This window comes from Hippichthys cyanospilos, chromosome 22 (assembly GCF_059441005.1).
Source record: "Hippichthys cyanospilos isolate Australia breed blue-spotted pipefish chromosome 22, RoL_Hcya_1.0, whole genome shotgun sequence".
Taxonomy (NCBI): Eukaryota; Metazoa; Chordata; class Actinopteri; order Syngnathiformes; family Syngnathidae; genus Hippichthys; species Hippichthys cyanospilos.
Genome location: NC_142390.1, coordinates 2,667,505 through 2,695,000, shown reverse-complemented (window position 1 = coordinate 2,695,000; position 27,496 = coordinate 2,667,505). Strand labels below are relative to the sequence as shown.

Genomic DNA, 27,496 nt, shown 5'->3' with positions numbered 1-27,496 from the left:
GTAGTGGGCAGAGGCGTGAAGGCTCAGGATCGAAACCCGCTTACGACCTCCTAAGATTCAAGGGGGTCGGTGGTAGTGGGCAGAGGCGTGAAGGCTCAGGATCGAAACCCGCTTACGACCTCCTAAGATTCAAGGGGGTCGGTGGTAGTGGGCAGAGGCGTGAAGGCTCAGGATCGAAACCCGCTACAACCTCCTAAGATTCAAGGGGGGCCGGTGGTAGTGGGCAGGATCAAAACCCATTACGACCTCCTAAGATTCAAGGGGGGCTGGTGGTAGTGGGCAGGATCAAAACCCATTACGACCTCCTAAGATTCAAGGGGGGCCGGTGGTAGTGGGCAGGATCAAAACCCACTACGACCTCCTAAGATTCAAGGGGGGCCGGTGGTAATGGGCAGGATCAAAACCCACTACAACCTCCTAAGATTCAAGGAGGTATGGAAGGAGAGGAGGAGGAGGAGGATGGGGGCCCCGGAGTTGGCCCCCGGAGAGCAAGGGGGCCCTGGAGTGGGCCCCCGGAGAGGAAGGGGGCCCTGGAGGGGGCCCCTGAGAAAAGGTGGAGGATGGGGGGGGAGTCGTTCGACAGAGGGAGGCAGATAGGGGGGCATGTGCAATTGCAAAAGGTTTACCTTGCTTTTCAAAAGAGGTTTACCTGGCACTTGCAATGCCTACCTCCCATTTTGCCTTCCTGTGTCAAACTCCTCCCCCCCATCCTCCTCCTTTTCTCAGGGGCCCCCTCCAGGGCCCCCTTCCTCTCCTCTCATGGGTTTTAAAGAACAAGACGATGGGACGGCGGTGAGGCTACTAGCTCCTTGCCGGACGAGGGGATTTCTCCGCAGACTCGAGCGACTGAGGTCTAGGGTTCGAGTCCCATCATGAAATGTACTAACCTTGATTGTATGCAACTAACCCGAACCGTTGAATGTATCATATCTGTCATGCGCTAATAACCCTTGTAAACATGCAATGATATCAACCTATATGCAATGTAGTAATGTGAAGTATTCCCCCCTCCTAACACTATTAAAATCACTTTAACAGAAACAATACGTTTTGAGTTAATTTTCTGCTGTTATCCATGATGTAACGGCTGATAAAGCTACAAATAATAATCGAATTATGGTAATGATGAACTGTTCATTTGCATCACACTACAGCATTCAGGGTGAGCAAATTTGAGCCGGGGCGCAGCCGCGTTTGTTTAAAACTGTTCGATGACGGATTCATCAAGGAGAGCGGGGTCACATGCTGGAAGGACTTCTTTGTTTTGGAAGCTGTGTAGCGCTCCTGCCAGCTGGCCTGGCCGAGAGGTTAAGTCCGTGCATGCGCGCACCTTTATGCAGGAGTTCGACTCCAGCCATTACAAAAGTTAACACGCGTGCACAATACACTTTATCACACTTTACCATCAAGATTTAAAATTCCAGCTTCAGCGTTTTGCATGTCTACTCATCCGAAACGTTTATTTAAGAACAAAACAAATCTCATTATGGACAGCAGGAAGTGCTGCAAGTACCATTGTGGTAGCTTTAACAAACATGGCAGACTATCATTTCATATCATTTCATAACTGGACGAACGTTTGTTTAAAACACACTTTCTGTCGTTATAAACACATTCTTGCTAAGTTTTTTAAACGTCCAATTATTTAATTGCATTCTTAATGAAAAACGCCTTAAATCTTGCAGCGTCTCTTTAATTGGGGGGGGGGGGGGGCATTATAAGCGCCTAGTTGAATTATTTGCATGCACGCCCACGTATCTGTGTACATTGAATTCAATTATACGTTTAAAATAAAATATTTCAAAGTTCTATCACCATACAACCAAATGTCACGTTACATAAAAATATATATGTATAAAGCGGCAAGGAATCTAGCTAGTTCCCTTCCTAACGCAAGTTTTCAAGTGGCTCGAGATGAGTTCGTATCGGAAAGGTGTGGCTATGCACGAACAAACATTAAACTCTGCAAGCGACAGAATTATGCATGCTAGACACTTGATATTCAAGCTGAAGATGAGCCAAAAGGATGACCTGAGAAAGAACCATTTGGTGAAAACTTTCAAAATCTTATAGTTGCGTCCTGTATTTCACATTTTAAGATTAGAAAAAAAAAAGGCACTTGTTTTTTGGCTGGTTGTCGCTCACCAAGTTTTATTTCTTTGGATAAATGTTGACATTTTGACAGACCGTATGTATGCTAACTTTGCTAATCATAGAACCCAAAGGCATAAAAACATAACATGCAAAAGGAAGACTTTTGCTTTTGTTGGTTGACCGCGACGCGTTGGCGGACTGGTGGTGCTGATGCTGACGAAGAGGCGGCCCGGGCTGACGGCGATGATGAAGAGGCAGGCTGAGGAAACGCACAGCTGTCGTCCACAGGCACAAGAAGCTCCACTCCCACTTTGGTCCCCCATTAACTGCCAAAAAAACAAAAATAAAACCGAAGAAATATTAGAAATAACAGGCAGTTGATTTGCGTTAATACGCAAGCGCGTGGTCCAATTCCCCTCGGTAACTCTTAACCAATCCAGTGCTTCCCCAAGTCCAAACCAGACACAAAGGCCTTTTGTGCCGATCGCCAACCATCTCCTTCCCACACTTCCAACAACCAAAAGCAGCTCCAAATCCCGACACCATCTAAAACAACTCGCTGGCCAGCCAAAAAAAACGGACGCGCGTCCAAGCCGCAACTACCAACACAACCGCCATCACCTATCCGACAACATGACAAGCAACAAGTTCCCTTCACTCCAAGGTACCGCACAAAGCTCACTACCGCCCTCTTGCGTTCGCCAACTGCAGGTGCTCCTCGGACGGATGATACTTAGCCGTGTGCCGCTTGATTCTTCAGTTGCGGAAACGCTCCTTCGCCGGCCTCCATGCGACCTGAAAAACAAACAAACGTGCCTGTGTCGCTTATAAATTGATTTGGTTTTATCGCTCCATCAAAAAAACATTAAAATTGGGGTCTGAAAAGCTAAGTTTTGGCTGAGCTCAGACTAATTAAAGTGTGATTTATTCTTTGAAACTATATGTAAATTTCATACTTTATTCCTCAAAACAATAAATATGTACGCTTACATTTCAAGATAGGAAACATTAGGAGTCTTTTTTCAGCGCAGCTCCTCTCGCAGCCTGCAAGCACAAGGCACACATTGACTTTTGGCAGCGGCGCTGATTTGAAAACACGTTTGTACTTAGGACACAGTTAGGCCTCTTATCCTGTCCCAGCTCCGCATATTGTTGGAGGGCCCCCGTCTCACTCGTACGGTCATCTCCTGGCTCCTCCCACTACTGTGACGCACAGGGGGAGAAGAAACAAAACCGATAAATGAACGGTGAAAGAACGTGGCGACGCGACTGACGGCTGAAGACCTTTGGTTTCTCAAGTGGACTCGGGGCCGACGGACAGAGACGTCAACGTCGAGTCCTTCACCTTGGGAAAGAGTGAGACAAAACAAAGCTCAAACAGCAGCCCGATTTGCAGACAGACCTCAGACGGCTGATACTCCGTTTATGGGCCGCTTCGGTCTTCACTTATGGACCAGCTGCTTCCGTTGTCCCTTCCAAAGACAAAATGCAACAAAAAGAGATTTGAATTTAAACAGAAAGAGTTACGTTCAGAAATGAAAAGCGCAATAACTTCAATAACTTTCGTTTTAAAGCGCAACTTACTGAATTGCCGCGTGTTTTGTGGCCTCCAGCTTCTCTTTTCATCTGGCTCCTCCTAACCTAAAGAAGTACACACTCCCTGCTACGAAAATCAAGCGCATTTCTGTCAGCCACCGTAAGGTTGACAGCACCACTCCAAGAATTCTGCAGAAGAGACCTTAAGAGAGCAAAGACGGAGCGGCCGGCCCCCTTGCAGGACCGGCAGGCTACAGAGGACAGAATTTTGCAACGGGTTACAAGAAAACAAGACGAGTCTCCTCCCTGTCACCTGCACAACCCTGTCAACGCACAATCGTCCCGAAACAAAGCGCGTGGGCTCACGTGGCGCCGCAAGCGGGTGGACGAAGCCTCGCTTGATTGGAGCGCCGACTTTGGTGCCGAGTCTCGCCCGTCCTCTCGTCTCTCTCCGCTGAAACGCACAAAACTTTGAGTCGACACCAAAAGCAACTCAAACGGAGCAGATAGCACAAACAGCCGCCGTTTAATTAACGCGCACCCAGTGAGTTAGTGACAGAGTAAACATACACTGATATACTTGTGAGGACATCCATTGACGAATGCATTTCCTAGCTACCAATTCTTATAGCATTGTGAAGGTTAGCTGAGGTGTCTTGTCCCAATTGGCTCCTTCCTACAACTCACTCCATCTAGACAAAACAATATATGAATACATATAAATATATATATAGCCATCCCATGCATATCATATGAGGTGTTTGATTACCTCAGCGGCATGCAGCACCATTGATGGTTGTGCGTATGACATGAAGGCTTCTGGGGAGCTAGGGCAAATGATACATTCAAATGAGCTTTCTTTATTTGGGAGAAGCAACAAAATTGCTTAGAAAAAGCACAAATGTCACATACAAGCTATTTAAATCATCACAGAGTCTGCAGCCTTCAATGGTCCACAGACGTTGCCCACATTCAAAGTTCTTGCTGATATTATGTGGAAGGCATTTATTTCTACAGGAAAAAAAAGAAAAACAATTAGCATAAAATAAGTGAAATATCCTCGAAAATATTCAAATATAAATGATCAAGTATGCAAGATTGGACATGTTATTTTAGACAACTTACCTCAAATTGAAAAGTCCATTTTACATTGCAAAAATGGCGGCGTAGCACAAATTGATCCTGCTGCGAAGAAATTATTGGCGACGTCCGACAGGAGAAAATGCCTAATTTTAGGCGCTGTGAGTCTGTCACCGAACGACAGTGGCAAGAAACTATTTTGACCGAAAACGGAGCAGAGGTTTGATGCAAATGAGGCAATACAGGGGTTAGTCAAAATCATGAAGTTTGGTAATTGAATTATATGGTAATGGGATGGACAGTCATGGAAATACCTCCATTTTGACCATCTTTAAGACCAGATACGCACATGAAAAAACCCAGAATAAAACACTCAACCTAAAATAAAATGCATTGCAATATTCAACAAAATCAAATACTTCATCAAAAAGCCCACACAGTTCAATTCCCATTTGAAAGCCTTCAAGACTGTTTGGTCAGCAAAGATTAAAAAAAAAAAAAAAAAAAAAAAAAAAAAAAAAAAAAAAAAAAAATGGTGGCCACCATTTAAAAAAAAAAAAAAAAAACAAGGGAAAAATAACATGCATGACATTTTAGAAATTGTGAAGTGCTCAAACCTTCCAACGTGGCCGTGCAAAAATCCTGCAACAAGCAAAACGTCATCAATACACTTGCAAGAAAGAACAAGAAGGGCAAAGAGAAATGTGCACACTTAACTGAGTAAAGGTCGGTCGCCATCTTGCCGCACCTGTGGACTGCAAATGGACGAGCAATCCGGTACACCTGGCTAGGTGGACCGCGCTTTGAACCCTAACGCCACTCGATGACCGTACAAAAACCTCATTTATTTGTGTGCAAAGAATGTAAAGTTCCCCCATAGCAAACAAGCAAAAACACTCAAGTACAATATTCAACAAAGTTGCATGTGAAAACCTTTCAAAAAACAGGCACACAACACAATGTTCAATAGAACCAAATAAAATCCGTAACCGTTCAATTCCCAAGCATAAAGCCATTTGAAAGCTAAACAAAGATCGAATACTGCATTTTCGACACGGTTGAATAAAAACGGATACAAACGTGATCCAAATTACGACAACGTGGAAGACTTGTGCCGTGTTGTGCTCAAACCTTCCAAGACGGCTGTGAAAATCCTGCAAACAAACAAACATTTCTTGCAGGAAACGACAAACCAGAAGGAAAAAACATTAACAAACATTTGCGTGCTGCTTACCATGCGACCCGCCGCCATTTTTTCCGCATGTGACCACAGCCGTCTACTTGCTTGTTTGATACTTCCTTGCACATTAGAGCGTGAAAAACTCGGATTTTAGACGAATCTGCCTCAAAAGCAACATAAAGCAATACGGAAATCAATGCAACAACCGAAACATTCATTCATTCCCTGATGTGTCCTATGTATCCGATTGCACAAACCTTCCTTCGATGCTGTGTCGAAAACCTGCAACAAGCCACAAAACAGAAAGTTATTAGAGGAGAAAACATTTGAAAAATTACAAACATTTTCCAACCAACCGTGCGTGCGTGCTTGACTGAGAAAACCAACGTGAGGAACGTAATTAGAACACCTGCGGAACGCCATTTCACCAGCAAGCCAGCAATTCAAATTAGCTCACTTCCTGGTTTGGGTACTTATTTCGCGCCAAAGCCAACTTCCGCTTCCGGTGGCGTCTAGCGCTGCCTTGTGGCCAATAATCTTTCTAACCGCCGATGCTTGTTTATTTATTTTTTTGGGCAAGCCTTCGCACAACGTCACACCTCCGCTTCTGCAGGCGTCTGTCGCTGCCTTGTGGCCAAAAATTGTTATTACTCTATCACTATGTATTTTTCTGTTTATTTGAGCTTCACATGTTTTTTAAGGGAGTATTTTCAGATCAAAAGTATGTTGGTGGCTTGAAGGGCCTTGTGTTCTGCCCACAATTGTTCGAAATTCAATCAACGCAACCGTGTGAAGTAAACCAACCGCTCGAAATATTTACGTGCCGAAATTGCCGTTTTGGTAAATTTCGTTTCAGAAAGTCCGCACAGCAAAATGATCAATGCCGCCGCATGTAGGCTAAATACATTATTTATTTTTAAAAACCATACACATTACTCAACAAGTTTCAAATGTAAATCCAATCACGATATCCATTTAAAATGCTCAAGATAAACAGACATGAAGTTATTTTATTTCCAAATGTTAAAAGATGAAAGATAATAATCCATACAACAGATAAAAAAAAAAAAAAAAAAAAAAAAAAACATTCATTCCCATGTTTTTACAGGAAGAAGCGACAGAACAAACTCCTGGTATGAATTCCACTTTTTGTATGTTTCTAAAGGTTTTGCCATAGCTGTAAAACCAAAAGGTAACAGGCCAGCTCCCTCTCAATGTTTATTTATTCCACATGTAGCCACCGAACAAAACAGATTAAAAAAAACAAAACCTGTTTTCTCTCTCCCTCAAACCTATTTGCACCCTGAGATGAATGTTCCAGAACAACACACACATTTGAGTGGCCTCCTCGCAGCATCAAATCCTCCGCAACCTCCCGCAAACTCAATAAATCACTTTATCGTCATAAAAATACAAAGGTACATTTGTTGTTTCTGTATCAAAACTCTTGCTAGGAAATAAAGTACCCTGTGCAGATACCAGTGTATGCCTTGTCTTTCATCTACGAAAAAAAAAAAGTGTTTCCAGTACATCAGGTGTCAAAAAGTGTGTATCAAGGGAAGCAAAACATTTTTAGATGTTGCATCTGTGAGGAAGGGCTGAGAAACACTAAAGATGTAAAAAATAATAATAATGTTGGGGGGGGGGGGGGGGGGGTCTATATTTAGCAAGCTTGAATGTCGACTGTGGAGCCAAGGCACATTCACGGGCAAATTTAAAGCTTCGTTTATGCTTGACGCGTGAATGCTCCGCGCGGAAATGAGATGCGAAAAATCTCGCCGGCGTTTTGCAGCACTTTATACTCGTTGCGGCTTGCCACCGCAGTCAGCCTATATTCTCCCATACTCTAGGTGGCAGTAAATAGTGACTACAGCGTTAAAATAATACAGGAAAAAAATCCTAGTTGGTTCAACCGCTCTAAATTCTTCCAAGCCAGCACGCTTGCTCGCCAGGAGTTGTTTACGGTATCTAGGTCACAGTAGTGCTTTTCAGACGAATCATAAAGGCGTTTGTACGGACAAACTTCCATAAACAGTAGTTCGTCAGCCATGTTTTCCGTCATTTTAACGCGCGGACGCGTCAATCATAAACGGAGCTTAGTCTCGATTGTGTTGTTCCTTTTGTGCAAATAAAAGTGTCACATTGTTCTCGATAAGTTTCGCAAGAGGCCGCGCTTGCTAAATACGAGCCCTGTGTACTCCCTTTTTTGTGTCTGTGTGCGGTGAGTAGCTTTCAACATGTGGAAATCTTTGAACGCAAGATGAATTTCTTTTTTTTTTCCCCGGAAGATTTTGTGTACGTGGAAACTAGCGAGTAAATATTTTTAACAATGTTCCAAAACACGTCATTATGGGGCCGGGCCAGGCCGACCTCCTCTCTATACAAGACTTAGTGTTTATTGGTTTGGCTAGAAGATTCTATATTTATCTACAAATATATAACAAATAAAACTTGCAGGCAAAAATACTTAAGTTTCAATAGAAACACCGTTTTTTTCTCCTGAAAATACAGCAGTATCTGAAATATTTTTCTCTTTTTTTAATTCTGTCCCCAGGTTTCTGTATCATACATCAGGAAGCTCTTTTGCCTACAAACAAAAAAAAAAGTATCTACAAATTTTGTAAACAGACCTGCTTTTTTTTCCCCTCCATAAATAAGTCAAAATATTAACAGCCAAATGGAGCAGAAATGAGTTTTTCATGTGAGCCAAAGAGCTAAATATACAACACCGTCGAGATTAAAGAGAAAGCGGAAATGTCTCCAAGCCACGAGGACTTCCTCCTCTTCCTCGTCGTGGCAAATAATAATAAGAAGGATAGAATAAGAAAAAAATCAGGTCACTTTCAATCAAGAGTTGATACTCACGCTTTTGCCCAGCCGGAAGAAAAAAAACAAAACAAAACAAAATTCGGGGATGGGGGGGGGCAGTCCCGGCGTGGTTTAAGAAGAAGTGAAGAAGAAGCTCAAGCCGTTACATTCCTTCCGATGTGCGTCCGGCCCCGCCCGGTTTGACCCCGCCCCCCCCCTCGGTGTAGAAAAGTGGTAAGGTGCCTTTCGGGGAGGTGGGCGAGCTTTGCGATCAAAGGGAGGTCTCCAGACTGTGCAGGGGGCTTCCGGGCGCGTTGCCCACTTTGGTGTCCCCCGCTTGGAGGTGGTTGGCGCTCTCCACAGCGTTATTGTTTTGGTTCGGGGAGGCGGGGCCGGCCGGGGGCGGGGCGGGCGAGGCGTTGCGGGGGCTGGCCGAGTTGCGCTTGGTGGGCGCGTCGTCCTCGGCGTCCGTGTCGTCGATGAGGGGGATGTGCGGCTCCGAGTCCTCTATCCGAAATTCCGGGTGGGTCATAAAGTTGTGGATGGACGTCCGCGACTCGGGTTTCTCCAAGCCCTCATAGAGGGAGATGGAGCTGCGGAATGCATTCACCACGCGGATCTGCCAGGGAGAAAACGCCACGTTACACCACAACCGCCAAAAGTCCGGGCGCCGCTTTGTTAAGGGGTTTTTAGTGGCCTCCGCGTGCAGGGCGTTGTGACACCTCTACCGCCCTCCAGCAACGTGACAATTTCAAATGGCTGCTTGCCCGGCTCAAAAAAAAACAAACAAAAACAGGCGTTGACGTTGCTGGGGCGCGCGGGAGTCGGTGCGCAAAGTGCGGCAAACCCAAACCAGTGTGTTGAGTGCGGCCGAACGCTCTGGAAAGGCCCGCTTCTCATTATTCGTCAAAGTGCAAAAATTCATCCGGAAGAATAAATAAAGGAAGAAAAAAATGGAGTCCTAGGTGGACATGCTGAGAGAGGAGAGACAAAAGAAAGACGAGAAGAATTGAGGACACAATAAAGAGATGGGACAGGGGAGAAGAAAACAGGTGAAAGAGGACTTACAGTGCTAGTCAAAAGATTGCAGGTATAATTGAAGATAGGCAAAAACACTTCAAAAGCAAGATTGGGAATTAAAAAATGCCATTAAATGTATTATTGTAATTCCATGCATTTCTTTAAAATGATCTGTTACATTTGGGGGGGAAGCTTAATCAACTTTTTGAGTGGTATCGGTACTTGGTATCGGTATCTGACCAATAGTGCTCTTCCAGGTCTCAGTCCGAACCAAAAATGTTTCAAACAAATAACATTCTTGAGATGTTTCCAAACTTTTGACTGGCGCCGCACATAAGAATGAGGAGACTGAATTGAAGACGGGGGACAGAGGAGACGACAGAATAGATAGGACGGAGCAAGAGTAAGGTGAGAGGAAAGACGCCATGAGAAGAGAAAAAAAAAAAGGATATAAGGGGCTGAGATCGGAAAAAAGACTAGAAAGACGGAAGAGTGAGGACAGACTAAAACTGAGAAGACAGGAGAGACGAGATGCAAGACAGAAGCTAGAAAGGAAAAGACCAAAGACAGAGACTTGAACAGTGGTTCTCAAATTCCCCTAGGTGAAAAAGTGCAGTTTTCTTTTCAAATTAAGAGCAAATGCTTTGGAACATCACGTGACAAAACCTTCTATGCGGATGTGCGTTATCAATCGTGAGTTCCCAAAAAACGGAATGCGCTAAAAAATGATGACATCATAGAAAGCATTTTGAGAACCACTGGACTGGAAGTCACATGGTCAGTAGTTATGCGTTTAGTTTTTTCTTTGCTGCGTCCAAACAAACCAAAAAAGCTGCTGCAGCCAAGCACGTCCACAAGCGGGTTGGACACGTCGTTAGACAGAAAAAAAAAAAGTCACACGAGAGCCGAGAGCGACCCCATGCAGAGCGTGTGCTACCTTTGTGCTCGACCGGCGTTAAACCTTTGAGTATAGCCCATGACACATTTGACAGAATCCAAAGGATGCCGACCGACCGACCGACCGACCGACACACCATTGCTGACACACATGCGCCGATCGGGCGAGCGAGGGACGACCGCCTCGCACCTTTTGGAAGGACCTGGAATGAAAAGTTAAGCTCTTCCACCTGTGGGGGGGGGAGGGAGTCCGACAGTCGACGGGATGCCTTGCGGTTGCTTTTGAGGGCCTTCGTTAAAGGGCGTGTCCATGGGCGTATACTCAAAAACGTTTAGCCGGCGAGGGACAAGAGCGCTGCAACAAGGGACGGACAGAGGCCACCTGCTCAATCGGGAAGACCACGTTGAGAAAATGCACACAGTTACACATTTCCCTTGTTATTTGTCACAAAAATAAAACAACATTCCAAGCAGAAGCCCAACAGAAGACAAGGTGATGACTGAATAGGGATGGGACGAGACACAAATCCCGCCGGGACGAGATTTGGGCGAAATCTGTCGTATAAAACAACGCCCGACAGATTGTCCAGTTTTCAAATTTTTTACCGGGGCACGATGCAACAACGGTACGCAAATGTAAATAGTAAAGATGCGGCTGCGATTATTTCCTAATTCGAAAAAGCCAATATTTTACCGCCAAAGGTGATTCGAAGTACAATCTGGCATTGTTTTTTTTTAAGGGGGCAACCTCCCATTACACAAATACAGACAGGAGACTATCGACAAACTGATTTTGGGTTTAAACTATTTTACTCGCCACGCGGGGCACGCTCCACTAATAAACACAATCAGGCACGCCGCTGTTGCGTTGGTGCCGTATTCTAACCAACAGAGCTCGTCGAAGTATTGCTGAAATGATGTCGGTGCTGCTAAACATGGCAGGTTCAGGCTGTGTTCAAAAAAAAGTTAAAAACAACAAAACTTTCCTATCTTTCTGTGTAAACACACCTTGCTTTTCGGGGTTAATGGGGACCGAACCCCCCGCAAAAAGTGAAACGTTTGAAGTATGACGCCCCTGACCTCAGGAAATTTCATGCGTGCGTATGCGGGCCTCCAAATTTTTCAAATGTGAAAAGTGTTTACACTTTGGTTATCTGAGACAAAGATTACTGCAGTGCACATCTTTCCTTCAATCTTTAATAATGAAACCTTATACACAGAGTAAGAGTAACTGCACTGTTAAGCGTTTGCGTTTTCGTCCTTGGCCGTAAGCGGGAAACACGGGGGGCCGGGCTTGGCGTGGGAGTAACGGCCCTCGGACGTCGACCTAGAGTGGAGCCCATAGCTGACCAAACATGATAAGAGGGAAGCAGAGTTTACACTCCAATTTCCAATGGATGACAACAGAATTCTTTGTAACATCTTCCTAGCTGTCTGACTGTCTTTCGTCCTCACCCAACTCCTTCCGCCGCGCGTTCTCACTCGCGCGCGAGGTCCACTCGGAGACTGCTTTCGTCCTCACTGTACTCCTTTGGCTGCGCGTTCTCACTTGCGTTTGAGCTTCGCTCGGAGGCTGCTCCTTGAGGTACAACAACAACTTAACTGTAGACAAGGCCTGCCGGATAATCAGCTCGCGGGCACTCCTACAAGATTGGGTCCCGGCGCGACGTCGACCAATGGGGGCAGGGGTTGGAATTCGCTGGATGTTTTTCTACTTCGCTTGCTGAAAAACGAATTCCGTAACCCCCCGAATATAAGGCGTACTTTTTCTTCCCGATAAATGAAGGCTAACAGTATGAGTGTCTTATAAACGGTAACTTAAATTGATTTTTTTTTTTTTATTCAACACCATTCAAGTAAGCCGAGTTTTGATGCACAGATGTGCATTCTTATATCCGCCGTAGTCTTATTTACAATAATTACAATGCTTTCAATAAAGAAGCAAGCAGACTGAACCGACGTCCGAATCCGTCCTTATTCACAAACAGCTATATTATTAAAACGGAGAGGAAAAAGTTAGGATGTCCCCAGCCGATTCTTTGTTTACAAAAATACAGGTAAGTCGAATTGTGAGGTAATGATCAAGCGGATGACAATTAGACGGTTGTCTCCACCCGTTTCCGGGAAAGACTTCAAAATAAAATCGCCCCGATTCTGTTCTTTTTCCACGTTGCTTGATTTTGGCTCACGTCTTGTCGATGCAGTTTGAACCAGTTTTCAGAGGTAAAATGAGCACCGTAGGTGTATAAAAAACTTCCTCCCCATACGTTCTTGCCAATCCGAAGTGACGTCAGAACCGCACAACACATGTTTGAGTCAGCCTGGCGCCTTGCAAAAGTGATCAGTAGCAACAGCAAACGTTTCAGGATGTCAAAGCCACTATTTTGTGTCTCTTAAACAGCCTTTAAAATGTAATCCCACTAATCTCGCCGGCCGATAAAGAGCACTCGAGCGCTGCTAGCTAGCGGCTAATTTATGCTAGATGCGGGCACCGTACAATAAACGCTAGCGTAATTAAGTTAATTTTTTTCATGTTTGCGGCCTGAATTGGCAGTTAAATGCGATTTCAGGACATGGTTGTGTGTTGTCTGCCGTTTCCGCGACACGCTTCCAACAAAAATCTAAAAAATGAAAGCCTTCGTGTCGTAATACAAGCATTCGTGCCCATACGTGATTTGGTATGGTCACGTCTGTTGTGAAGCCTTACCGCGTTTGGCTGCTTGTTTCACTGTCAATTCATGAAAACGGAAAAAAAATCCAAAAGGGGAATAACCTCATGCGGCGCAGGGACGTTCTAATCCTGCGAGACCTCGTCCCATCCCTGACACAGAAATAAAAACATCTCCACGGCAGAAGCCACCCGGTCACATGGTACATAGATAGGAAGAGCGTCGTGTGGCATCCAAGCTTGATGAAAGATGCGGGTGCCTTGTTTTGGTGTTTGTTTCGACCGAGAGAGAAAGTAGAACGGGAGAGCCGAGGAGGAGGTTAGAAGAGGACACGTCTCATGCACGGGAGGAGAACACGCACTCACACCCCACAGCGGCAGAAGCGGAGTTGGTGGCAACGCTGGCGCTGTTGTTGTTGGTGGTGGTGGTAGTAGAAGGAGAAGTAGTAGTAGAGGAGGTGGAGGTAAAGGCTACATGTGTAGGGCTAGAAACATTGGTTACATCGTGCTGCTGCTGCTGGCTGGAGTTGGAGGCCTGCCGCCTCAGAGCCCCCTGAAAGGAAGTTCCGCTCTGGAACGCACTCACTACATCCATCTGCGAAGAACCACACAGCGTGACAGCAGAAAGCCCACAGGACAAAGAAAAATTAAAAAAAGAGAGAGAGAGAGGGAAAAGTGAAAATCGAGCAATCATCATCTCAAGTTAAGAAGGAAGCAAAGTGGATTGTCACAAGAGAGGAGGAAGAAACCAAGTTAAAAGGCTTTATGGCTTTTGATTCCTTGGTGAGCGGCGTCAGGTGGGCGGGATCGCCCCCGCGGCGTTCGCTTCATTACCTGAGTCTGGATGCGGTTGAGGCCGCGGAACCAGAGGATCTGGCCGCGACGGAGCTCCCGCTCGGCGTGGTCGATCTCGTCCATGTCGTCCAGCTCCTCCAGCTCCTCGTCGGGGATCTCCTCCTTCTGGGTCCCGTGGCCGGCCGTTTTCAGGAACTTTAGGCGGCTGGTGGGGATTGACGAAATGACCTGCGGGAGAGGAGGGTGCGGGGTCAAAAGCCGCTTCCCATACGTACATAAGATTTTAAGAGGGTTACGGCAGGTATCAGCGAACGTATTTGAATGCTTTCAATGCCATGAGAGTTCCACTCGTGGATACTACTAGTGCAGCAGGTCGACGTGTAGAACGAGTTCACAAGCCCTAGTTGTTCTATTGGAGTACAAATATATTACGCAATCCTAGAAGTACTCGATAATCCAGCACTAGTGCACAGAAACCGAGTGCCATTCATTAATTCAATGTGCACAAAAAAAACCTCCTGCGCTACGTCAATCCCACCACAGAGGGGCAGTGTTGAGCTACAAATCCCAGTCTCACCTGCCCCCATAGCAGCGAGCCAAAGCCGAGGAAGGTGCACCAGAGCCACTGGTCGATGGTGAGAGCCACGCAGCTGAACGGCTTCCCTCCGAACTGCACAATGATGATCTGGAAGGACGAGAAGGACGCCCGTCAGAGGTCAAAGCGCTTTGGACGGCGAGCGGGCGGGCGGGCGGGCTCTACCTGGATGACGAAGGTACCGAAGACGATGCTGCAGAAGATGAGGTTGTTGAAGATGCCGTCGAAGACGTTGCGCTCGCCGTGGATCTTGCGCGCGTTGATCTCGTTAAAAAGCTGCATCAGGACGAAGGTGTTGAAGACGATGGTGTAGTGCTCCGACGGCGGCGCTCGGAGGGGCGCCTTCCTGCCGCTGTCGATGTCGAACAGGGTCTCTCCTGCAGAGTCGGCGGAGCCTCAGTACCGGCGAGGAACCATCCGGCGGGCAACTTCCGAACATTGCTCACCGGCGAACAGCAACGTGAAGATGATGACGAGCTGGTACACGCCCTGGCCCAGTATGTTCTTCATCATGGTGCGAGAGATGAGAGGCTTGTTGCGGCCGTACGGCTTCCTGAGCAGCAGCGCCTCCGTGGGCGGCTCCGTGGCCAGCGCCAGCGAGGCGAACGTGTCCATGATCAGGTTGACCCATAACATCTGCACCGCCTTCAGGGGAGAGTCCTGGAAAGAAACAGTGTTTATATATATATATATATATATATATATGAAAAAAAACAATAGGTATGAGAAAATGCAATATTCCAAACGCATGCGGGATCCAGACACTGCTGGATAGAAAAGCAGGAGCAGAAGCTGGAATGGACTGCTTGTATATGAGTGCAAATATCGGAAATTGGGGCTGTAAACGGTGTAAATAAGATATATATACACTAAGATAATATACCTAAAACTTTATCCTTTTTAAAATCAATCAAAAAAATCTTTTTTTTTAAAGACTACTATAGTGTGTTTCTTGTATTTGCTAAAACTAACCTGTGTGATGCAAGCACCCGTGAAGGCCACGATGACGGCCACCACGTTGACGGTCAGTTGAAACTGCAGGAACTTGGAAATGCTGTCGTACACGTTGCGTCCCCACATGACCGCCTTGACGATGCTGGAGAAGTTATCGTCCGTCAAGATGATGTCGGACGCTTCCTTGGCCACGTCGGTGCCGGCGATACCCTGCGAGAGGAAAAGGACCGTAGGCGTGGTGTATGTACGTATATATAGATAGATTTTTTATTTCCTGGCTCACCATTGCAAATCCTACGTCGGCTTTCTTCAAGGCGGGGCCGTCGTTGGTGCCGTCCCCCGTGACGGCGACCACCTGCCTCTGCTCGGCCACAGTGCTGTCGATTATACCTAAAAAGTAAAAACGCGTGAGCAAAACAAACATCGGACCCCCCCCCCAAAAAAAAAACTACCTTTGACTAAAGTGTGCTTGTCGGTGGGGGAAGAACGAGCCAGCACTCGTAGCTTGGGCCAGATCTTGTCGATGCGCTCTTGCTCGATCTAGAAAAACCCAAAGAATCAATCGGGATGGCGGAAAGGGCTTTGCGGCAAGCGTGACGCCTTTCCCGCCCACCTCTCCCTTTTCGTTGCGTATGCGTCGGTTGAACTCTTTGCCCTCCAAGCAGATGAAGTCGTCGCCGGGTTGCAGGATGCCGCACTTGCTGGCGATGGCGCGCGCCGTGTTAATGTTGTCGCCCGTCACCATCCGCACCGTGATGCCGGCGCGCTGGCACTTTCTGATGGCGTCAGGAACCTGGGAGGTAAAAAAAAGAAAGAAATTATTATAATTACAATAAAAAAAATAAATGCTTCTGCACTTTCAACAACCGTTGACTACTTTTTTTTTTTTTACATTGTTTATACAGGTTATACTTATTACCTTATACGATTTATTTTTGTGAACACATCTCTACAATGATCCAAAAAGATGATTGGTAGGCAGGAAACTAAAATAATAAATGACTTGATGTCATATAGTAGTCAATTTCTTTCGTACTTAAGTGACTGATCATTTAAGTTTTTTTAATTATTACTTAATTACCTAAAGTAACTGATATTTGATACCTATAACCAATAGCAAGCAATTAAAGTAATCTATAAGAACTAAGCACTGATAAATTCGGTTACATTTAATTCTACGAAAATTCTACGACAGTTACCTCGGGTCGAACCGGATCTTCGATGCCCACCACGCAGATGCAAGTGAGCCCGGTGAGGATGTCGTTCTCGTTGTCCCAGTCGGGCTCGCCGTCAGCGGCGGCGAAATCTCGGAACGCCAGGCAGATGGTCCTCAAACCTTCGGAGGCCATGGGCTCGATCACTTTTTTCACCATGTCGTCGCGGTCCCTCGGCCGGAAGACCTTGGACTCGCCTGTTGCCGTCAGGATTTTATAGCATCTGGGAGAAGGAGGCGGAGCAAAAAAAAAAAAAAAAAAAGTGAAAAATACAGCAAAACAAAGCGCCCGAACGTACGACGTCACACTCGGCCCCCTGTGGGTAAAAAAGAGGCCCGCTTGGTTAAGAGGCTTATGGAGTCGTTAGCGGCTCAATTTCCCGGCGCTCGGGTGGGATGCGCTTGAACTCCTTAGCTGCTTTGAGATATTTTGGATATCGGCGGCACTAAAAAGCACTCATATGCACCTACTTTTTCAGGAGGATCTCTGAGGCGCCCTTGCTGAACATGCGGTAGCTGCCGTCGGCCATCTTCAGCACGGTGCTCATGGACTTGCGCACAGAGTTGAACGTGTACACCTTGTGCAGCTTCTCCTCGGGGATCTCGTTGCGGAAGCTCTGGTAGTCGCGCTTGAGGTCGGTGGAAAATCCCAGCAAGGCACATTCGGTCTTGTTCCCCACTTGCCGAGGCAGGCCGCCTTCTTTCTCTGGAGGCTACGGAGAAACAAAGAAAAGGAATTATTTACATATATCATCCATAAAATTCAAATCCAAGCAGTACTACCATGATCTTGGTCGTGTAGGCGCAGTTGACGGCTATCCCCAAAACCAATAAATCCAAAATAGAGGCCGGGATGCTCTCCGGGTCCGGCACTTTCTTGTAGTGCTTCCCGGCCACGTAAGCCTGGACCACCGTCATGCGGTTCATGGTGAGCGTCCCCGTCTTGTCCGAGCAGATGGCCGTGGCGTTGCCCATTGTCTCGCAGGCGTCCAGGTGACGCACCAGGTTGTTGTCTTTCATCATTTTCTGTCAACGGGAAAGACGGGCTTGGCTTCAGGGTATCGTCTTAACTTAGCGCTTAGCCTGGCCTGCTACTTTTAATTGGCTAAAAGCAAATCCGCTGCAAGCGGGTAACGAGGTTAAGAGACTTTACCTTGACGGAATACGCCAGGGAGATCGTGACGGCGAGCGGGAGGCCTTCCGGGACCGCCACCACCAGCACGGTGACGCCGATAATGAAGAATTTAACAAAGAACTGAATGTAGATGGGTGTGCAGGCCTTGACCCAGGGGAGATCTTGGATCCAAAAGGTGTCGACCACAAAAAGCACCACCAGGATGATCACGGTGATGGCCGACATCACCAATCCTGAGAGGAAGCGGATGAAAAACGAGAAGAAAAAAAAAAAAAATCGTCCTCGTTTCACGCACTTGTATACAACGAGGCGTTCTAAAGCATAAACTGTGAGTCACAATCCACTTGGCGAGTCCACATGCATGCGCTCTATGCCACTGAGCGTTTTTGAGGGGTCGAAAGTAAATACATATTTATATTTGACGATGACCCTTTCAAAAGTGGGTGATAATGAGGTGATAATGGTAATTCGAAGAAAAAAAGAAAAAAAAAACCCTCTCACCCGCTTTGCCGATCTGCACGGCGAGTTTGGTCAGCTTGCCCTGGAGGACCGATTTTTCTTTCTTTGGCAGGTTGGCTTTCTTCTTCTCCTCTGCGTCGGCTCCCTCGTCGCTGTTCAGAGGCTGCATTTCCATGGCGGCGCCGTCCTGCGCTTTGGCTGCCAACATTTCATTCCCATGAAATTTAAATAGTGTTTCCCTCACGATACTTTACGTGGGGGGGGCAGTAATATTAATAAAAGACAAAAATGCATCAAAAACCGTAACAAATGCGAGTTGTGACAACGTCTTCGCCTTTCGCTTCCTGATTTTTCCTTTGCAACGAGACAATATTTTTCCAAAGAGGCATTCGCTACCTTGAATTTTTCCTAAAGTAGGTATTTGTAAGAATAAACAAATGGCAAAGAAAAGCGAGAAAAATCGCGGAAAAATCGTTGCAGCCGCGAAAGACCTCCAGGACAATTGCGACATCTTTGGACGGCTTCATAAAATGCCTCCTGCGACGAGGCTGCGCTAACGTGCGCGGGCCGAGCGGGGCGGGCTCCCGCAGGCGGCGGGTTCCGGACTTACACGGCCCGAGTAATCTCAGTCGAAAGGATTACGGATGATTCCTGGCGGACGGAGGGAATCTGGGAAGCGGGGACCGACGCGGCGCGGGACGGGTTACGGCGAGGCGGCCTTATTATTGTGCTTGCCGGACGCCGGGTCAACCCGGAATGGATGTTTTTTGTTTTTTTTTTGTTTGAGTCGCGATGCGGGGGCCGCAGGGAGAGGCGGGAGGGGGGGGGGAAAGCAGATGTTCCGGCCCCGGAATTGTTGCGTAGCTTTAATCTCCTCATCACTAATCGCTGTAACTGGATTCGGTAGCACCTGCTGCCCGGAGCACAATGCCAGGCGAGGAAAAACGGGGAGACGAGGCGGGACAATATGGATGCCGGCACGGCTCGCGAAATCGTTCGGAGGCGGGGGCAATTACGCGGAAAACAGGGGTTACCTTAATATGGGCGCTCAGACGCACTTTATTGCGACCGCCTAGACTTTACCCGCCGTTGCAGTTCACGTGGGCTTTAACAGGAGGCGGCGCGCGTTCCGGACTTGTTCTGCCGCATTCCGTATCGGCTTCGCAGAATTGTACGACACACAACACGACCTTTTCCGGAGGGCTGAACTTCGGAAGGCGTCGTTCGAAAGCGGTGTTCCCTCGCAATAACGCGGTTCATCATTTTTCTGATTAAGGTTTGAATTTTCAGAGTATTAAATGAGAGGAATCTGAGAACAAATTCAAGGCTCTCTGAGAAAATTATAAACTGTGCGGTGAGGGGTTTTCATCCCTAGTAGTAAAACTTTTTTTGATATAAAAACGTGGAAAAAATACTGTCATTGGAAAAAGCATTTAAGTATAATGGAATAACAAGAATACAAGACATTTAGGAAAAAATACATTTTAAAACAGCTAAACGTTATCAAACTAATAACGGACACTAATAACTCACTCACGACCACCGTCGGCTAAAGGCGTCAAAGGTTCCTTTTAACCTTGCTGGCAATGAATGAAATAATTTTTGTTACTTTTGGAAAGCAGCTTTAAGAGAGAGATTATATTGTTTGAGAATCTGGAAATGCTAATAAAGTCTGCCTAATACAGTTGAAATCAGCTTACGGTGCTTTCAAGGTCGGAAAAAAAAAAACACAACAAAACGGGCGGGACTGTGATTGCGTGTGCGCTCGCGTCAGTCTGAATAGCATCTCACCTTTCTTCCGATTTTCGATGGAGCCATCCTGCTTTTTGTCTGCAAAATAGAAACAAGGGAGACCTCGATGAATCGGCATGCAAAACACCGCCCGAAAAAAAAATAAAATAAGCGAGACGCACTTTTCCTCTGTTTCTTCTTCTCCTCCTCTTTTTCCTTTTTCTTTTCGTCTTCGTCATCATCCTCATCGTCCTCGGCGGCGCCGAGCAGCGTGAAAATAATTCCAGTTTGAGAGTTGACCCCCACCGCCGTGACCAGCATTTTCCCCGAACCCTCCATCACGTGGGTGCCTGTGGGAGCGGGTTACGCGCAAACGACATTTTCAGACCAAAGCCCGGCTTGGAACAAATGAGGCAATTTACACGTGAAATGTGATTCGCTATAAGAACGATTCAGGATACAAAGTGCACTCCGGAAGGGATTTAATTTGTATCTAGAGGTTCCAGCGTAAAAGTTCGGCGTTACCCGATAACAGCATCAAATCTTTTTCTGGCGTCTTCTTGACGTGGTCCGACTCGCCCGTGAGCGAGCTCTCATCGATCTTCAAGTCGTTGCCCTGGATGAGGAGACCATCGGCCGGAAGGAGGTCCCCTGTAAAGCAAAAGCCCTTTAGCCATGGGAATAAGGTCATTTGTCTCGTTTACATTTACATGGATGAATTAAAGAAAAAAAAACTTGTACGTCATGCATTGCCATTTGTGTTTTCCACGCATAGCGCTGCAGATGAAAATTTAAGGTGGGATGAAAGCGAGGAATGGGGTCAATCCATCTGTCAAAGATTAATCAAAGAATATTTAATGATTAATCCGTTATTTAGTTTAAGTCTGTCTCTTGTGGTTGGATATAATATTGTGGCGGAATATTTGAATTTGCAATGATTCCATTTTACAATTTTGTACAGGAGAGGATAAGTCACAGTTCTGACTATTCGAAGAAATCTCACTTTATAGGCAGAAATGGAACTTTAAAATGATTATTCTGGGAGAAAAAAAAAAGTCAGAATTCTGGGATAAAGTCTGTCTGACTAATCTCAGTTCTGACTTTAATCAGAATTCTCACATTTTGACTTTGGAGTGGAACTTATTCAAAGTTTGAGAAAAATGATCAGAATTATGATTATAAATTCTCCTGTCAGGACTCTTAAGTTTTTTTAAAGTCAGAATTCTGGAATAAAGGCTTCATGATTGTTCTCAGAATTTTGTCTTCAGTGAATGAAGTTTTGATTTAGTTTTTCTTTCTCCCAAAGCAGTTTTGATATCATGTATTATTTTATTGTCTTCCAAATGTAATGCATAACCATGCTTTGTTAATATTTGACCAGATAAAACTGAGCTCAAGTGTGAACTTAATGAAGCTTACCAGTCTTTGTGGATTTCATAGACACTGATGAATATCGTCATAATCGTTTCTTATTGTTAACCCCTGCGCAGTATTTTGACCATTTTTGAGGAATTTTCTTCCTCATCACTCTCAATTTTAGCCGAGAGATGGCACAATTCTGCCGTAATTCCCCAAATATAAGACACACTTTTTTCCCAAAAAAATGAAAGCCAAAAGTCAGTGTGCGACCCAACTACCGGTCCGCAGCCCGGTACCGGTCCGTGGATCAACTGGTACCGGGACACACCTGAAATAACGATATTTTAGTTTATTCGTGCTTTGTTTGGCTCGATGTGTTTTTTGGCGGCGCCTCCGGCCACTCTTGGTATTGCAGTTTGTAGTGGCTTTATTTGAAAGCAGTCAGCCAGTGACACACACATTGTTTTGTCTCTGTGAGAAAGCTGATTTGTGGGTCGCCAGGTTCACGCAAATAACTTTTACAAAAAAAATATATATATACATGTATGTTTAAAAAGCTGATTACCATATTTTATCTGCGCTACGTCCCCTACGACGATCTCGGCTACAGGGATTTGGATGACCTGCCCGGCGCGGACCACGGTGAACTTCTGCTCCTGTTCGATGCGACTTTGGAGGCCTCGGAACTGCTTCTCTTTGCTCCAGTCGTTAAACGCCGTCACCAGCACCACGCAGATGACCGACAGCAGGATGGCGGCGCCCTCGATCCAGCCCGCCTCCGCCTCGTGCTCGTCCTGCGCGCCGCCGGCAGCTTTCCCGCAGTCTACGGAGAGAAAAAAAAAAAAAACATAACGGGTCAGGACAGTCAACTAGAAAAAAAGTCTTGCTGAAAATAAACAAGGGCAAAGCAAACATGAGGCTTATGTTGTCTTTTACAATGATGACAAAACGGCCTGTGATGATAAGCAACGTACCTTCTCTCGCGGCATCTTGCGGTCTATAAAAAGAAAGGCCCAGTGAAATTATGGCTGCCACTTCCAGGATAATCAGCGTGACATCCTGCAGCGCCTCCCACACTAATTGCAAGAACGTTTTGGGCTTTTTGGGCGGGATCAAATTTTGCCCAAACTCCGTTTTCCGCTTCTCGATGTCTGTCGGCTGCCCATTTAGACCTGGAAAGAATTTAAAAAAAACACACAAAAAAACAGAGAGATTTAAAAAAATGAGAAATTAACTCTTTTCCAGACATGCCTTAAAATAAAAGAGGATGTTTGTGGTGAACCTTAATCCTACACACACGCACACAGTATGTGCAACGTTGCGTGCATCACTGCTACATGACAACAACAACATGACAACAACAGAGCCTGAGCAGAACTTTTTTCCCCCTGAAAACGCTGCCACTTTACACTTGGCGGGAGAATTTGCCTCTGACTTCATTGGACTAATTAAACCGAAACTTTTCATTTCGACCATTAGAATCTTTGCAGCTAAAATTAGCTGTGGCCGCAGTTGGTGCTTTGCATTGATGTGGTAGGCTAAAATAACGCCGCTTCTACGGTGAGCAAATTCCTTCTTCCAAAGAATACATAATCAAAACTGCAGTCGGGTCTGTTTTTATTTTTGCCACTTAACTCTCACATGCTCTTCCATTTTAATGTGTTCTTTCTGCCCCCTCATCCATAATAGCAGTTATTTTGACACCCCTAAAAACTATCTCACCAAACATTTAAGTTAAAGAGGAGCCATCTTGTTTGACAACAGATGATGCACCGATTTTTTTTTTTTCCTGTTTTGTCTTTTTTATCCACGCTTGCGTGTGTGTTTGTGGGGGTGGAATAGATGGAGCTGCGTCTGTGTGAGGCGATGAGGAGGAGTGGAATTTTGCGGAGAGGGTGACTGCGAAACCCATTACTGACACGTCGGGGTGAGGGCGCGAAAGGATGGAAAGGACCGGGCTGGGAGCTGAAGAGTGATTTTGCATAATGGATAATTAATAATCAAAATGCCGCATCAAGACTAATGAAGCTGCACAGAAAATGTTATGTCAAGAAAATTTGGGGGGATGACTTACCCTTTAAAACATTTTGGGGGTTTAGCGGGTCCCTATGATGCTGGTCTACTATTGATCGACGGACGGGGTAACAAAGATGGCTGCCTAAAGACTTGGTCTCGATGGCGAGTGCTTTCAATACGGTATTTATTGTGCATCTTAGTGCTTAATTCAAACTTTAATTGGCTAGCCATTGGTCCCAAGATTGCGAGTGATGTTAAAGAGGGAAGTAAGAAGATGATTTAGATGGAAACGAAGCTGGGGATAAGAAACACGAAAGCAATAAAACAACTGCGGTGCACTTTTTAGGAAATAAAACCCGCCTTTTTTCTCGGTGGTACTCGGGGGACTGTGCGCACATGAAAGCACAAGCGGATCCTTTCCCCAAGGTCCGTTAGTGGCGGGGAGCCGGAACAGTGAGTCACCGGCACCAGCAGCACGGCCGACAAGCTGCGGGGTTTACCCGGCAATAATTGCTTGTCGCGGCTCCCTCGCCGCCTCATACCGTCTGCTTTGATTCTTTAAAGCACTAATGAAAAGACGCTGACAGCTACGGGCCCGCTTCAATTTTATGCCGCATTTTCCCTCGCTGCTCGGCCGCAATAAACGGAAGTGACAGAGCAGTCAGCGCCTCATCCTCGTCGATGGAAATTGAAAATAGGCAGGCCTCGCCACCCAGACCGCGGTTCAAGTGACTAATCATTAACTGTTTAGTTTGGAGCGCTTCTCCCGGGTTGACCCCCGCTTACTGCCGACGACGGGGTCAAGGTGATGTTCAAGTTCCTTGGTTCAAGCCTTATTAAAAAAAAAAAAAAAAAAAAAAAAAAACACTTATGAGGACTTATCCTCGCAAAACATTTGCATATGCTAACATATACGGGAAATACCTGGCACAAACGAAAATGCTAGTGAGGGAAACACAGACAAGGCAGCACTATACTGTATAACATGCTGACGATAACAACTAACATTAGCTAACATGTTATCTAAAAGTCACAAGTTTGGCCGTAGTATCATAAATGTCAACATTCTTACAAAGAAAGTGCAACAGACTTACAAATAATGGCTGCTCTACACCATCCTTCTTCACTACAAAATGTAATCTCCACAGCGGCCAGAGGTGGCGCCAAAAAACAAAGATCAGGCCAAACAAAGCACAAACGAATGAACTGCTAAAGGATCAACTAAATCAGTTGCAAAACATCATTATTTGGGGTGCTGCCTGGTAGAACCTCTGTTACGTTAATGAGTAATATTCTCTGATCGGTTTATCGCTGCCAGAGTAAGTAACGCACGTCATAAGTGGCGTTCCCTGATTGGTTTATCGCTCCCAGTGTACGTACTGCGCGTAATATGTATTGTTCTCTGATTGGTTTATCACGGCCTGCATATGTAATGTACATAGCAAGACAGGTTCTATGACTGGTTTATCACTGCTAGCGTACGTACTGTGTGGTTGGAGGGCCTTACGTCCCTGCGTCAGCACCGGGCCGACCGAGTCGAGCGGACAGATGTTGGACTATGCGCACACAAAGCTTTTATTTGTGCCTAATGGTACAGAAATGACATTATTTGCTAACCTTTTTGAAACTGATAAAGATTGGGTTATTGTTGTCCAAAATAAAAGCAGCTGTTTGCAAATGTTTTATTTTGATGAAACAGAAAAGACAGTCTGCTTTCATAAAAGGCCTGCTTTGACGAATCAATTTGACTTGATTTAATTTGAAGGACTACAGATATCGGGGGTTTATTCTTGAAAGGCCCGGATCAAGAATTTAAACAATTTGAAGTGCTTATTTCATTCTAAAAACAGTTGTCCATTAATTTGATGATTGATTAGTTGTTGAATAAATGCTGAATTTTTAACAGTTCTATTAAAAGGTAAAAAACTTTCAAGGAGGCCAACGCTTTCGCAAAACACTGTTACAACTCAGAAATTCCGAAAAGTCTCCATTTTTTTTTCCACAAGCGACATTAGCGATGCGGAGAAAAAAAAACCTGAGCACAAAACGTACTAATGATCCGAAAATGACGTTTCAGTCTTGCCACGGAGGCTTTTATCACACAGCGAAAAACACTGGGCCAAAACAGCCCAAATGTGCTGACCAATCAGAGCTTTGCAGCAAAGGCTTCACTGTGGCAAAGAGCAACATCTGACACAATGAGGCCGATTTGTGAACAGCATTCCAACGACGCACGCTTTCTTCCACGCTTGCAGCGCCCGGGGGCCAGGGAGCTACATTTGCCTTCACCAATCAGGGGACATGTGTGTGTAAAAAAAAAAAAAAATATATATATATATATATATATATATATATATATATATATATGTACAGCGGACCCCTGGTCTACGACGTCCATGCCTTCCGTTTTTTTCCAACTTACGATGCTGCCATAGTGAGGCTAGCCTCACTGCGGAACTATTGCTCCATACGACGGCAGCCGGTTGACATCTAAGGGCATCAAAAGCGTCAGGAGAGTGGCTTGCACTTCGCCCGGCGACCCTGAGACATGACATTCAAAGCGGACCGTAAAGTGCTGAAAGGATGGCGCAGTATGTGTTAAAACACCGCGCGGTCCGACGGGACTAAAAATAGAGCGCACGGTTGACTTGAGGGTCTTTACAGCTCAGGCCGTATATCAGTCACACCCCCGCGGTGACGCATCGCTCCACTCCAAAACGTGTACTCGCCGAGCCCACCCAAGGATAAACCCGAGTATTATCGACGACCGAACACACGCGACAGGAAAACAAACATCTCTCGTCAACGTGGGCGGAAGCGCGGCGGCGACAGGAAAAGTTGAACTTCCCCGGGTGAAGAAAATGAGCTTGGAAAAGCGGAGGATTAGGGGAGGGATCGCTTAAAGAGGGTTTTAGACGTAACCGTCCAACTAATTAGAAATCCCCTTTCCATTGTCAAACTGCGCTAATCCCGTTCCGATGAGCTCATTGCTACCGTTAAATATCAAAGCTTCGCCGTTGCCGCGGCGGCCTAACTGGCGTGAAGAGGTACGACGGGACTCTTGAAGGCTTCCCGTAACAGGGTCGCGTACCGGCACCTCGGCCGAAGCTTTCTCGGCTACTCCCCGGCGCGGCCGCCGCCAGTGGCGGGCGGGCGGGCGGGAGATGGCACGCCGCGCCTCTCGCAATCAACACGTCGTTAAGGTAACGATTCTGGCAGCGCGTGATTCGTGCCGCGGGGTATTTACGGCATTCCCTCTGGCGAGATGAAGCCGAGGGAATTTTTTTTTTCCTCTCCCTCTCCCTCCCCGCGTTCAGGGGACTGTTGCTGCGACAGTGAGTATGCGGTGCCGTTTTAATCTGGGATCAAACTGAAAATCCTCTCCCATAAGAGTTCAGTCAAGGTCACACTGGCGATTAGGCAGACTGTCTATAGAGAAACGCTGAAACGGAGTAGCGGGAATAAAGGGCGAAAAAAAAAGTCTGTCAAATAGCGACGCTCTAATGTCGTCAAACATCTCGTTTTCACAAAAGACGGATGGCCAACTCCGCCGTGACGCTTTGGGACGGGACGAGATGTCGTGAGATTAGGACGTCAAGGTTTCTTGTCGATGTACGGCGCAAGATCCGTTTTCTTTTGGCGGTTTTTGCCGATGGATTACGCAGAAAAACGCACCGCTTCTTACTGCTCTGACGGTAAAACACGCTGCCGATCTGCGATGCAGCAGAATAAAAAACAAAAAAATAAAAGTCTTTTTGATATCTAGTACCAGTCTAGATTTTGCTTTTAAATTGAATGCCATTCTCATTTTCTCGAGCTTGTAATTGAACTGCGTTCCCAATTGAAATTGGTGTGTGACGTCTATAGTCGTCAATGGCGCTAAATGACTTAATGCTGACAAGTAAGGAATCGTTTATCAAAGTTAAAAACGTGAGGCAAAACAAAATATGTTTTGA

At 46.0% G+C, this 27,496-nt stretch overlaps 1 protein-coding gene and 1 long non-coding RNA gene across 7 annotated transcripts in view; both read right to left on the bottom strand.

Moving 5' to 3' along the window:
• Nucleotides 1–2,134: 2,134 nt before the first annotated feature.
• On the bottom strand, nucleotides 2,135–5,187 carry LOC148405418 (uncharacterized). Its single transcript, XR_015864106.1, has 7 exons — nucleotides 4,543–5,187; nucleotides 4,400–4,457; nucleotides 4,201–4,322; nucleotides 3,679–4,084; nucleotides 3,379–3,566; nucleotides 3,085–3,297; nucleotides 2,135–2,889 (listed from the first exon to the last, which is right to left on the bottom strand). It is a non-coding gene; the product is annotated as an uncharacterized LOC148405418 (long non-coding RNA).
• Nucleotides 5,188–6,781: 1,594 nt separating this feature from the next.
• LOC148405417 (plasma membrane calcium-transporting ATPase 1-like) overlaps nucleotides 6,782–27,496 on the bottom strand; it is a 51,753-nt gene continuing 31,038 nt past the window's right edge. The window contains exons 3-23 of one of the 6 annotated variants that reach the window (XM_088406433.1): nucleotides 22,499–22,696; nucleotides 22,090–22,347; nucleotides 20,691–20,816; nucleotides 20,348–20,515; nucleotides 20,226–20,264; nucleotides 18,477–18,632; nucleotides 17,994–18,208; nucleotides 17,624–17,866; nucleotides 17,312–17,553; nucleotides 16,827–17,064; nucleotides 16,241–16,420; nucleotides 16,080–16,167; nucleotides 15,911–16,017; nucleotides 15,646–15,837; nucleotides 15,120–15,333; nucleotides 14,839–15,050; nucleotides 14,656–14,763; nucleotides 14,118–14,306; nucleotides 13,786–13,878; nucleotides 12,071–12,194; nucleotides 11,795–11,960 (exon numbers count right to left, since the gene is read on the bottom strand). In XM_088406433.1, the coding sequence (XP_088262559.1) occupies nucleotides 11,812–11,960; nucleotides 12,071–12,194; nucleotides 13,786–13,878; nucleotides 14,118–14,306; nucleotides 14,656–14,763; nucleotides 14,839–15,050; nucleotides 15,120–15,333; nucleotides 15,646–15,837; nucleotides 15,911–16,017; nucleotides 16,080–16,167; nucleotides 16,241–16,420; nucleotides 16,827–17,064; nucleotides 17,312–17,553; nucleotides 17,624–17,866; nucleotides 17,994–18,208; nucleotides 18,477–18,632; nucleotides 20,226–20,264; nucleotides 20,348–20,515; nucleotides 20,691–20,816; nucleotides 22,090–22,347; nucleotides 22,499–22,696 (3,539 nt within the window). In that variant the 3' untranslated portion in view covers nucleotides 11,795–11,811. Of the gene's footprint in view, nucleotides 9,318–11,794; nucleotides 12,195–13,651; nucleotides 13,879–14,117; nucleotides 14,307–14,655; nucleotides 14,764–14,838; nucleotides 15,051–15,119; nucleotides 15,334–15,645; nucleotides 15,838–15,910; nucleotides 16,018–16,079; nucleotides 16,168–16,240; nucleotides 16,421–16,826; nucleotides 17,065–17,311; nucleotides 17,554–17,623; nucleotides 17,867–17,993; nucleotides 18,209–18,476; nucleotides 18,633–20,225; nucleotides 20,265–20,347; nucleotides 20,516–20,690; nucleotides 20,817–22,089; nucleotides 22,348–22,498; nucleotides 22,697–27,496 lie in introns of those variants that run through there. The other 5 variants (XM_088406431.1, XM_088406437.1, XM_088406436.1 and 2 more) reach the window with 5 other exon arrangements.